General features: G+C 46.4%; 1 protein-coding gene across 2 annotated transcripts in view; it reads right to left on the bottom strand.

Moving 5' to 3' along the window:
* Positions 1 to 1,205: 1,205 nt before the first annotated feature.
* Positions 1,206 to 13,449, bottom strand: part of kiaa1191 (KIAA1191 ortholog) — a 127,953-nt gene continuing 115,709 nt past the window's right edge. The window contains exon 9 of one of the 2 annotated variants that reach the window (XM_084320740.1): positions 1,206 to 3,924. In XM_084320740.1, coding sequence (XP_084176866.1) covers positions 3,710 to 3,924 — 215 coding nt within the window. In that variant the 3' untranslated portion in view covers positions 1,206 to 3,709. The remainder of the gene's footprint in view (positions 3,925 to 13,449) is intronic. The other variant, XM_084320741.1, reaches the window with a different exon arrangement.

Below are 13,449 nucleotides of genomic sequence, written 5' to 3'. Positions count from 1 at the left end.
GTATACTTGTACTTTTACTCAATTACATTTCAGAGAAAAAAAACATACCTTTTCCTTACATTTAAAATGCAGACCTACAAAGTACAAATCTCGCAGGTAAATTTTTTTTAATTTAATTAGTATATTTGTCGAACTAACATTAACGTTATTAATCCTGCGGCCGCACTTTATTTAAAAACATCAAATCCCCATCAATGGAAAATGAACCCGCCCATACCCATGCTGATTGGTCCTTGTGCAAGACTAGAAAGCAGGGATCTTTGATAACACCTGCTATCGGAAGAATAGACGGTCAGAAAAAAAGTTTTTACTTTTTAGTACTTAAGTACATTTAAAAGTAGAAACTTTTTGACTTTTACTCAAGTGTGTTTTTAGCCATATACTCTTGACTTTTACTTGAGTAAGATTGAGACGGTACCCATACTTTCACTTAAGTATAATTTCTGGGTACTTTTTACACCCCTGCCATCATGTCACATTATAGTAGTCATATTAAACATGTCACATACGAGCAGATGATCTGATCTGGACAGATTCCTGGTCAACTAACGATGATTTAAAGGACCTCTTTAAATCTAGTGTCTACCAGAGATGTGCTTCAAAATCTGTTAGAACTCATTCAGTATGAAAAATATAAAACCTCTTATCAACAAAGTCTACTAATGGAGTGAGATAATCCAGCCATCTGTTCAATGGACTGTTTAATTCACATCGGAACTATTCTTCATATTAAACATTGATGGATGTGTTGACAAGTTGACAACTGACTGCAAGAGAACATGCTGGCCATGGCTACAGTAACATAATAAACATCTTGGCAATAAACAAAACAGAGAATAATGATCACAATAATAATTATAATAATCATCAGCATATCCAGTTAACGAGTGAGAGCGAGAGAGCGCAAGAGAGAGAGCGGGGAGGAATGGAGCGACTCCTTGTTCACACATCGTATTTTCATATTGGCCTCCCGTCCACAGGAAAACGAGATCTCTACAGCCTGTCATCGGGTCAATCAGAACCATGGAGAGATCTCTACAGCCTGTCAATCAGCCAATTCTCCTCATGTCAAGCAACATTAAAGAGATGTCGGGTAGCTTTCCCACCCTGCTCAGTGGAAGGGAAGGAACCATCAACACACACAGACGACACAAGATCAATTCCTACTTGCACTTTTTTGAAAAACACTGCAGAAAGTCACTGGAAATGGTTTGGGTGTTTCTTTTTATCTAGAGATGCTTTTTTCTTTGCTATTCTGCTGAATATTCCATAAAAGCTACAGAGAAAGACAGATAGACAAACTGATGAATAGATTTCAATAGAATAACTATGTTCAAAATAAGTTCCATTCACAAAACATAAACCACACATATATTGCAATACATATTACACAGAGCAGAAGGACATAGTTCCTGGGACTAGGAGGATTAATGGGGCTAAGCCTAGTTCCTAGTACTGGGATGGCTAATGGGGCTAAGCCTAGTTCCTGGTACTGGGAGGGCTAATGGGGCTAAGCCTAGTTCCTGGTACTGGGAGGGCTAATGGGGCTAACCCTAGTTCCTGGTACTGGGAGGGCTAATGGGGCTAAACCTAGTTCCTGGGATTAGGAGGGCTAATGGGGCTAAACCTAGTTCCTGGTACTGGGAGGGCTAATGGGGCTAAACCTAGTTCCTGGGATTAGGAGGGCTAATGGGGCTAAGCCTAGTTCCTGGTACTGGGAGGGCCAATGGGGCTAAACCTAGTTCCTGGGACTAGGAGGGCTAATGCGGCTAAGGCTAGTTCCTGGGATTAGGAGGGCTAAGGCTAGTTCCTGGTACTGGGAGGGATAATTGGGCCACGGCTAGTTCCTGGTACTGGGAGGTCTAATGGGGCTAAGCCTAGTTATTGGTTCTAGGAGGGCTAATGGGGCTAAGGCTAGTTCCTGGTACTGGGAGAGATAATTGGGCCAGGGCTAGTTCCTGGTACTGGGAGGTCTAATTGAGCCCAGTTCCTGGTACTGGGAGGGCTGTCTGCACTCTTGGTCATTCTCCCTCCAGCTCCCCACAGTGAGGGTTAGTCCTAATAGCTGGTAACTAACACTCACTCTAATGTTAGTCCTAACAGCTGGTAACTAACACTCACTCTAATGTTAGTCCTAACAGCTGGTAACTAACACTCACTCTAATGTTAGTCCTAACAGCTGGTAACTAAGGTCGCTTTCACATATAGTTTTGGTGGACTCGGTGCGGTTCTGGTGGTGAAGTTGCAACATTGTTGCATTCTTCATTTGGTTCGCCTGCGTTCACATAGCAATTTGTCAAGCGCACCGAACTTTCTGAACAATGTCACGCGGTCCAAAAGGGCGCTCGTCTATTGGACACAATGGAGAGTGGAAATCCCTCCCCTTCAGGAAGTGAAATGTGGAAATACACAAACTGTGTAGCAGTGATAGTAGCAGAGGCGTGGCATTGATAGAGAGTGGAAATGTGTGTGTGGCTGCGAGCCCGTGTGTGTGTGTCTGTGGACTGCGAGCCATGTCTGACTCCAGATCAGCGGATCACCCAAGTCTGTCCACGAGACATGTTTACACAGTGTGCTTGTAATGCTGCGCCATGGTAATAATAAGCCGTGTTTTTTTCTTCTTCCTTGTTCTACCCAAGATGCACAGTTAGATATATAGATAGATATAGATGCAGTGTGCTGCGCGCGGTATTAATAATAATAACAATAAGCTGCTGTGTTCCTTCTACCCAAGATGCCTGACTGACTACGTTTGGTCCGCGTTTGGTCCGATGAAGGCGAACCGAGAACTATGTTTTTTGGAGGACCGAGTTCGCGTGTTTGGTCCGCGGACCGAGTTCGACTGCGCATTCACACACACCCGAAAAACCGGACTATCGACTTCTGGTTCGATAGTCCGGACCAAACAGCCCCTGTGTGAAAGCGACCTAACACTCACTCTAATGTTAGTCCTAACAGCTGGTAACTAACACTCACTCTAATGTTAGTCCTAACAGTTGATAACTAACACTGTAATGTTTGGCAGCTAACGTCAAGCTCTGCACTGTGGGGCTGAATTATCTGAATAATACATTTAATACAGTTTGTGTTCACACCAGAATCTAATTCAGGGTTATTATAGGCCAAGTCTAATTTTAGACCCTTGATCACAGAGCACCAGGAGGCCCAAGGATAAATCATACTGAACCCTAGTTTAGACAAAGAAACAACATAAGTCAGTTTTGAAGTTTTCAGTTGTAAAGTCAGTCCAGATGACTTGGAGTGTGAATGTGAGACGTCACCAGGGTAGTTGTGGGGTGTGTCTGCTCTAAAAGCCTGAAGTATTGGGGTAGTTGTGGGGTAGGTATGGGGTAGTTGCAGGGTAATTGTGGAATCGGTCTGCTCTAGAAGCCTGCCGTCTTGGGGTAGTTGCAAGGTAGTTACGGGGTAGTTGTGGGGTGTGTCTGGTCTAGAAGCCTGACATCTTGGGGTAGTTGCAGGGTAGTTACGGGGTAGTTGCAGGGTAGTTGTGGGGTGTGTTTGGTCTAGAAGCCTGACGTCTTGGGGTAGTTGCAGGGTAGTTTTGGGGTTAGTTGTGGGGTGTGTCTGCTCTAGAAGCCTGACGTCTTGGGGTAGTTGCAGGGTAGTTGTGGGGTAGGTGTGGGGTGTGTCTGGTCTAGAAGCCTGACGTCTTGGGGTAGTTGCAGGGTAGTTGTGGGGTGTGTCTGGTCTAGAAGCCTGAGGGAGTGAGGATGTTCATGTCTCTGTGTTTCAGCTTGTGTGGCCGCGCCGCCTGCCTCCTCCCCTCCGCGGTGGGAATCTCCATCTTGGGCAGGGCGTCCTTCTGAGTGGCGAGGTCGTCAGCCAATCGCGTGGCCTGGGCCTTCATCACTTCCATGGGGGTGGGCTTCTGAGCGCCATGGTACAGCTGCAGCGCAAAGCCTGCTGGGAAAGAAAAGAGGGAAGAATGATATTGATGATGCTGGAAAAAAATAACACTGACCAGGTACCAGGAATAACAATAATACTCAAATATAATAGAATATAAGTACTTTATTGATCCCGAGGGAAATTGAGCACTACAGATCGCTCAGAATAAACATTTAGGTAGTCAAAATCAAAAATCACAAATACGTACGAATAAAAATACAGTCTGGGATATACATTCTAAAATATACAGCCAAAAATATACAGCCATATACAGTAAATGTACAGTAATACATGTAGAAAAGAAAATGTAAAGTGTCGAGTTTGTACTACTGTCACCCTGTGCTCAGTGAGGCAGTGTGATGCGTTGATGCATTTGCGTCCCCCGCTCTCAGTCCGATGCCCCAGTAGGTCACTGGGTACAAGAAGGCTCCCGCCACCACCGACTCATAGAAGATACTCTCACTGTACAGACGTTGAAGGATCTCAGCCTTCTGAGGAAGTAGAGTTGACTCTGGCCCTTCTGTAGTGTGCCTCAGTGTGTTTAGACCGGTTCAGTTTATTGTCAATATGTACTCCGAGGTATTTGTAATTCTCAACCATGTCCACGTCGACCCCCCTGATGGAAACGGGGGTCACAGGTGTACTCCACCTCCTCCCCAGATCCACAGCCAGTTCCCTGGTCTTCATCACATTTAGCTGGAGGTGGTTCTTTTCGCACCATGTGATGAAAATATCTCCTGACTGAACTTTTTTTCAGGCCAAGTCATTATTATAACATGGTGTTATTCACCGGCAAAGATGCAAAATAAATTCATAATTTATATTCTCCTTTGTTTCATCACAATTTATTCAAGCCTAGTAACAGACACAATATTTCTGACACTGGGAATACATACCCCCAGGTCCCTAGATGAACATGCAAATTGGGCATGTACCTTTAGGCGGAATTTCTGAAAATAGGGCTACAGCTTAACAGGCTAAGGTTGATTTTCAGCAGCCCCTGAACTCTTTTCACCTCCTCTGCTACCTGCGTTGAAGGTCCTCTTCTTATCATCCAGTAGGGCTTTGATGTCCTTTGTGACCCAAGGCTTGTTGCTTGAGTAGCAGGTAACAGTCCTTGATGGGACATTGGAGTCCACACAAAAGTTAATGTAATCCATGATGCACTCTGTGAGCCCATTGATGTCCTCTCCATGGGGCTCATAGAGTGCCTGCCAGTCGGTAGTCTCAAAACAGCCCTGTAGTGACTCTTGGGCCTCCTCAGACCACCTTCTCACTGTTATTTTGGTTGCAGGCTGTCTTTTAACCAGAGGCACATAACAGGGGTTGAGGTGAACCAGGTTGTGGTCCGACCGGCCCAGCTGTGGTAGTGGAGGAGCTGTATGCCTCCTTGATCTTGGCATACAGTAGGTGTGAATGAATGAATGAATGAAAACTTTATTTAACAGATTGCAGAATGGGTACAATACAGTACGGCTCAATACATACAATTGTTAAGGGGATGCAGACCTGAGAAAGACGTTTGTCTTGTTTCCATCAGGGTCCCCCATTTTCAATTCATATAGACATTTATGACATACACAACATACATGACATTTATGGCATAGGGACATATAGGTATTTAGTACTGATACATTTGTGACATAGGCGGTATTCAAATATACAGTACTGTTACCCCTAGATCCTGACAGAGTATATACATATGATGGGGAGGGGACTGTACATTAGGAGGGGGTGGGTGGGTGGGAGGGAAATATACATACGGCGGGGAGGGAATATATACATGCGGTGGGGAGGAGACTGTCTATTAGGAGGTGGTGGGGGTTTTGGCCATTTACGGTGGCCAGTTTCGAATTGCAGCCTCCCGTAGGTGCTCTTTAAGGGCGGTTTTGAATGTGGGCAGGGATTCACATTCCTTTACAGCTTTGGGTAGGGCGTTCCACATTGTTGTGGCATAATTGCGAAACGTGTTTAGTCCCTTGTTTGAGCCGAATCTGGGTTTAACATGATTTGTTGAGCTTCCTCTGGTGTAGTGGTTGTGGTATTCACTGACCTTTGGGAAGTATTTTGACATGTACATGGGCACCCCGGTCGTATAGTGTATCTTGTAGACCAGGCCCATTGCAAGTTGCTGTACTCTGTCGTCTACTCTAAGCCATCCTAGGTTGGCAAAGTGGGCAGGGGTGAGGTGGGTTCTGGGGTTCAGGTCAAGTAGTAGTCTGACCAGTTTGTTTTGTGATGTTTGTAATTTTGTTTTAAGCGCCTTTGAGGTGCTTTGGTACCATGAGGTGCACGCATAGTCATAGTACCCTTGAATGAGTGCTCCTGCCAGAGTCTTCAGGGTATTCTTGTTTACCAGAGAGGAGATCCGGTACAAGAATCTAGTTCGTTGGTTGACTTTTTTTATTACATTGGATGCCATTTTGTCACAGGAAAGATTTGCCTCTAGGATGGAACCCAGGTAGGTAATTTCGTCTTTCCTTGTGACAATATTGTCACCCACTGTAACTGAGAATCCGTCGGTCTTGCTGAGTTTGTTATTTGAACCGAAGAGAATGGACTCTGTTTTGCCCATGTGTAATGATAGTTTGTTATCAGCGAGCCATATGCAGATTTTGCCTAGTTCCGTGCTGAGGGTTTTTTCAACCTGCAATTTGTTCTTGTCAGAGACCAGCAGGGCTGAGTCGTCCGCAAACAGGAACAAGTTGCAGTCACAGGCTGACGACATGTCATTTGCATAAATTAGGAAGAGTAGCGGTCCTAGTATGCTTCCTTGTGGAACACCACAGCTCACTGTGAGGGGGGGGGATAGAGTACCGTTTACCTCTACCATCTGTTCTCTCCCCTCCAGGTAGGATTGCATCCGGCTCACTGATAGGCTATCAAAACCAATTGCTTTTAGCTTGTCCATTAGAATGGAGTGATTGACAGTGTCGAAGGCCTTTTGTAGGTCCAGCATGACCATGCCGCGGTATTTGCCAGCGTCCACCTCTTGTTTGATGTGGTCGTTCAAATAGAGGAGGCATGTGTCAGTGGAGTGGGACGTTCTGAAGCCAGATTGGAATTCGTAGATTAGGTTTTTTTCCGCCAGGTACTTTTCGACCTGTTCGTAGACTATTTTCTCCATGACTTTCGAGATGGAGGTAAGAATAGAAACAGGGCGGTAGTTGCCTGGGTCTAATTTGCTGCCCTTTTTGTGTAGAGGGGTCACTCTCGCAATTTTGAAGTCCTTGGGGACGTGCCCCTGTCTTATAGAGGTTTATTATGTGTGTGATGACTGGGGTGATGGCGGCTGCTGCGTCTCTGAGGAATTTGGAGGGGATGTTGTCATGGCCAGTGGCCTTGTTAGGTTGGAGGGCGCTCAATTTTTTGAGTACCTCATCGGTTGTTACCATTTCAAGTTTGAAGTCGTCTTTGTGGACCCCTAGGTTTTTGTAGTATGCTACTATGTGTTCTACCCCATAATGCCCTGAGTGGGAGGGTAGTTTGTTTACCAGTGTTGTGGCTATGTTTGTGAAGAAGATGTTTAAGTAATTGGCTACATCCAGCTTGTCTGTGATGAGCGTGTTGTCCGTCTTTATGTTTATGTTTGAGAATCTGGTTTTAAGTTTTTTACTGCAGCCTAGTTGATTATTGAGTAATTTCCAAAGTTCGCTGTTTTTTTTTTTTTTTTTTTAGTTTTGTCGTTGATGAAATTTCTTTTTGCGGTTCTGATCATGGTGTTTACGTCATTTCTTAGTCTGTTTCTTTGGATTTTTAGTTCAACCACGTGGGCTTGGAGTTCACTGTTTGAGCTTTTGGAAAGCTTTGTCTGACTTTTATGAAGTTCAGAGCATTTTTTGTCTCTGGTTTTCATAGCGGCCAGTATTTCAGTGTGCATCCATGCCTCAGCGCGATTTTTAACCCTGGTGGTTCTTATCGGTGCCATGTTGTTGAGTATTGCTGTGAATTTGGTTTTGAATCCAAGCCATGTTTCTTCAACCTGTGTACCACTGAGCTCATCTGACCAGTCCAAGCTCCCCAGTTCTAGGTTAAAGGCCTCTCTAGAGTAAGTTTTGAGGTCTCTAGATGTGACTGTTTTGTGACAGCCGGCCTTCTGTTTTAGCTTTTTGCGGGTACAGAAAATCATATAATGATCACTTAACCCGCATGCTATCACCCCTTTACTGGAGATCATGGACTTGTCAGAGGTCAAAATGAGGTCAATGGTGGTTTGTGTCGAATCGCATACCCTTGTGGGTTGTGTGATTAGCTGGCTGAAACCGTGCAGGTCAGAAAATCTACTGAAGGCCTTGAAGACGGGTGCTGATTTACGCAGCATATCCGTGTTCCAGTCCCCAATAAGAATTTTTTCTACCCCCTCCATCCCAGCTAAACACCCATCAAGTGTGTCATAAAAGCCACTCTGTTCTGGTGGTCTATAGATTGTGCCTACTAGTACTGGTTTCGCCCTGTCTAATAAGATTTCAATCCAAACAGTTTCAATTTCATCATGGTTAAGGTCAGTACGGTTGATGTATTTGGTATCCTTGTGTATATACACACAGACGCCACCTCCATACTGGTTCCTATCCCTCCTGACTATTGAGTAGTTTTCAATTTCAATCTCTGGATCCTGTACAGATGAGTCTAATTTTGTTTCTGTGAAACACAATATGTTAGCCTTACCGTTTAAAAACAACTGTTTGATTTCAGCCAGTTTAGGTCTCAGGCTATTTGTATTTAGATGAAATATGTGAAGTCCATTTTTGCTTGTAATAAGATTGACGTCGTCACAGTTGAGGTAACTCTGTTCAATTGTGTCCTGTCCTGTGGTGGGGGGAGGGGGGGCGTTGTTGCTGTTTGTGCCGTGGGTGGGGAGGGTGGGAGGGGGTGATGCTTTGTCCTTTGCTGGAGTCTGTATTCCTTTGTGTGAAAGCCCGCGATGTGGGGGGGGGGGCTGGTTGATTACAGATATGTCTGATTGTACTCCATTGTGGGGGAGGGGAGGTGCCTTTTGTCCTGGCCTCAGCCCGGGTAGACTAGCTGGCATGGCGGCCTTGGCGGGGCCAGCCAAGCTAACCGTCGGGTCCTTGGTGACCTTGATGTCCCGCGCCGCTCTCCCTTTAGCCACTTGCAGAGTCCGCTGGGGCTTCTGTGAGGGTATGTCGCCGCTTGCTGGTCGGCTGGTGCAACTGCTGGCTGAAGCGTCAATTGCGTGGATGCTGTTGATCTCCGGCGCCGGTGTGAGGAGCGATGCCTCGCTGTTTTGTCCCCGCGACGTGCTGGGCGCCTCGGTTGTGAACCCCGGTTCCTTCCCTCTCGCTGTGGCCTCTCGTGGGTTCTTTTGCAGAGGTGGCGGAGGAGGAATGTTGCCGTTGATCATGTCGTTAGCCGCAGTATGTGTGGGTAGCCGTTGATCTGTTGTGCTGGCTGCTGCTTCTTGGGTCAGCAGATTTGACTGTAGTCTCTGGTTCCGTGTCATTACGGGACCAGGGTTCTGATGAATGTCACCCGACATGAGCAGATATAATAAAAACATTGATCTCTTATTACACTTGCCTGCCGGGGGTAATTTCTTTCGTTCCGGATTTGCAGTAAGTACTGTGTGGATGGTCGTGGCTCCGAAGGCTGGATGTTTCCTCTCCGAGCCCGTTAACAAATAGAAGTCGCAATGGGACTGCTGTTTTACGTTTTCGCTACCCTCCACTTCTGTCTGGAGTTGCTGCTTGAGTTGTGAATTCAGGTACAAATCCATAATCCACAGGAGGGAAAGTAGAAAATGCGCAAAGTACTTTTTTGTTGTTGCTCTGTTGCGTTGGTTACGGGAGCTACGTAAAATGCGACCGTCCATGTTGAAGCCGGATGGTCCGGTTTCCTATTTTTCCTGGTGTGGCAGCTGACATACTGTGTGAAATTTGGTAGTGGTGTGTCCAGGATTAGAGCCTTCGGATGTTTTGTCTGGAGACATGCGATCGTGCTGTGGATGATGTCACGCGGAGCAGTTGGGTTTACTGAGGCGGGGGATGTAAACCGCCATCATGATAACATGGGGAATCTCCCTGGGCAAATAATATGGTCTGAGTCCTACAGCTAACATCTCTATATAGTCAAGTCAAGTCAAGAGTTTTATTTGTCACGGCATACAAGTATACAGTGAAATGCGGGGGGTCTTGCCCGCAACGATTGTGCATAATACAATAATAATAATATAATAAGAATCCAATAGAACGACATTGTGCAATAATACAAGTAATCAAAGTAGGGCATATCGGTATATGTACATGAGTTTTTACAGAGCATGGTAAGACATGCTAGGTCCTGTGATAGTGCAATACACTGTTAGCTACGGATGAGGCACTGGGTCTTTATGTACACTGCTATACAATGCTATATTATACAATCTCAAGTTATACTATACTATTTTTAAAGTGGCCTTTCCTTTTGTAAAGTGACCATAAGTGTGAGCGTGTGCAGCATGAGTGTGTGTGTGCTCATGTTAAAGTGGCTGTTAGTGTGTGAGCGTTTACAGTGTGTGTGTGTTGTGTGTGTGCTTGTGTGTGGAGAGTTCAGTATTCAAGGCTCTGATGGCCTGGGGGAAGAAGCTGAGCCGAAGTCTCTCTGTCCTAGTTGCTGGTGTTCGCAGGCGTTTGCCTGACCGCAGCAGCTTAAACAGGCTGTTGTTGGGGTGGTGAGGGTCTTTCATTATTCTACAGGCTCTGGATTTGCCCCTCTTGTTATATAGGACCTGCAGGGGTGGTAGTGCAATACCTGTAGTACGCTCGGCTGAGCGTACCACTCTCTGTAGGGCCTTCTTGTCCTGTGCCGTGCTGTTTCCATACCAGGCAGTGATGTTTCCAGTCAAGATGCTCTCTACAGCTCCGGAGTAGAAGGACTGGAGTATCTTCCCCGATACTCTGAACTTCCTTAACTGTCTCAGGTGGTAGAGGCGCTGCTTCGCCTTTTTTACGACTGAGTCTATGTGTGTTGTCCATGTCAGATCCTCTGAGATGTGGACCCCCAGGTACTTGGAGGTCTGACCCCCCACCCTGACCGCCTGGGGCCTTTCACTCAGAAAGTCCAGTATCCAGGCGCTCAGAGCGGAGCTCAGACCCAGCTCGATCAGCTTGTCCACCAGTCTGGTGGGGACTATGGTGTTGAACGCTGAGCTGTAGTCAATGAACAACAGTCTCACATAGCCCCCCTTCTGGCGGTCTAGGTGAGAGGGTGCTGTGCAGTACTTGGGAGACCGCATCATCAGTGGACCTGTTCGGCCTGTATGCAAATTGCATAGGGTCCATATCACTGGGGAGGGAGGCACAAATGTGATCCTTAACCAGCCTCTCAAAACATTTCATGGCCACAGAGGTGAGTGCCACCGGTCTGTAGTCATTGAGACCTGTTGGGGAGGATTTCTTTGGTACCGGGATAATAGTAGACACCTTGAAGCAGGCAGGTATCACGGATTCCGCCAGGGATAGATTAAATATGGTGGTGAACACAGGGGCTAGCTGGTTAGCACAGGACTTAAGTATGCGTCCTGTTATCCCATCTGGGCCAGCAGCCTTCCTGGTGTTCACCCGCATAAATGCTCTTCTCACACTGTGTTCTGTCAATGAGAGAGCGTCCCCACCCCCCCGCGGATGTCCCCCCCCTCCACGACAGCCGGCGAGTCAGTGACGTCACTAGCCGGTGAGCTAGCGTCGCCACTGTCTGCACCAAACCGTGCATAGAAGGAGTTGAGTTTGTCCGCGAGAGAGGCGCCGTCGCTCCCCATTGAGGGGGCGCTGACTTTGTAGTCAGTTATCGTCCACAGTCCCCGCCATAAGCCTCTTGTGTCATTCTGTGCCATTTGTGCTTCCATCTTGTCAGCATACGTCCTCTTAGCAAGTTTAACAGCCTTGCACAGAGTATAGACTGTTGCCTTGTACTCCTCCATATTTCCTGTCTCTCTGCCCAGGTTGTAAGCAGTTGTGCGAGTTTTCAGAGCTTCTCTGATAGTACTGTCCACCCACGGTTTCTGGTTCGGGAACACCCTCACCTTTTTTGTGGGGACGATACTATCAACTAAGGTTGCTATGAAGCTAACAACAGTATCTGCAAACTCGCTGACGTCACTGGCGCTTCCCTGGAACATTCCCCAGTCTACGTCCTCTAGAGCGTCCTGAAGCGTGGCCTCGGATTGGTTGGACCATCTCTTTACCTCACGTGACACGACGGCGTCACGTGATCTCTGCCTGTAAGCCGGAAATAGCTAAATGGAGTCATGATCGGATGTGCTTGTAGCCCCCGCTAATGGCGGAGCCGGTACAGCCTTGTAGCTGGCTCTGAACGGGGTGTAGCAATGATCCAGCGTGTGTCCTCCCCTGGTGGAGCAGGCGATGTGCTGAAAAAAGGATGGCATCACTTCCTTCAGATTCGCCTGGTTGAAATCGCCGGCTACGATCATGGCTGCGTCCGGGTGTTTGATCTGGTGGATGTTTAGATGCCCCTGTAGCTCCGCCAGGGCCCTGGCGGTGTTCGCTTGGGGAGGGATGTACACCGCCGTCATGATAATGGCAGTGAATTCTCGGGGGAGATGAAACGGGCGACATTGAATGGCCAGATGTTCCAGGTCCAGGGAGCATGAACTGGAGAGTATCTTTATCTCCTTTGGGCTAGTCCAGCCATTGTTCGTAAGGAGACAGACACACAACGCATGGCGGCCAACAACGAGATTTCTCGTCGTTGGCACTCAATGTGTTAATGTTCCACTACAGGGGGTGGAGCAAAGTTACATTAATGTTCCTCTACAGGGGGCAGAGCCAAGTTACATTGATGTCAGAGGTCAGATGGTTTAGGGTCAGAGGTCAGGTGTTACCTGGGTTAGGGTCAGAGGTCAGGTGTTACCTGGGTTAGGGTCAGAGGTCAGGTATTACCTAGGCAGGGGAGGAAACTAACTTTTTGGCTTACCAGCCAACTGGCGAGTAACTGATTTTTTTTACCAGCCAAACAGATTTTTTACCAGCCAAAAATAAATCGCTAATTGTGATAATTACTTCTTTGTATGTCTTCATCTAAATAGATTTTCAATCATAGTAATAATCACACTGTGTCTCTACTCTTTAAAATATTTATTAGCATAAAACATTAATAACAGTGTCTCTACTCTTCACAATATTAGCATAAAACATATTAACATGAAAGAGGGATCTATTCTGGACTGGGTTGGGCTGAACTGGGCAGTGAAAGATGCTGGGTTGGACTGGGTTGGGCAGTGAAAGAAAAAAACCGAAGTATGTTGTGAAGTGTATAGATAGATGTGAAATGTATAGATGTAGCAGTACTGTCTATCTGTATGTTGTGTATGTCATATGTTATGATGAATTGAAAATGGGGGACCCTGATGTAATAGAAAAGACTCACACACATCCCAAATGTAGTCACGGGTGCTAGACTCGAAATAGATCTGTAATGTTTGTGGAAAAAAAGTCTGCACACCGTCTATAGTGTTCCCAAGTTTTAATGTACTTGAACACAACATTTCGGCCTGTGGCCTTTTTCAAGGACACTTGAAAAAGG

The sequence above is a fragment of the Notolepis coatsorum genome, assembly GCF_963971535.1.
Source record: "Notolepis coatsorum genome assembly, chromosome: 8".
Classification (NCBI taxonomy): Eukaryota; Metazoa; Chordata; class Actinopteri; order Aulopiformes; family Paralepididae; genus Notolepis; species Notolepis coatsorum.
This window is presented reverse-complemented; position numbering and strand designations above follow the sequence as displayed.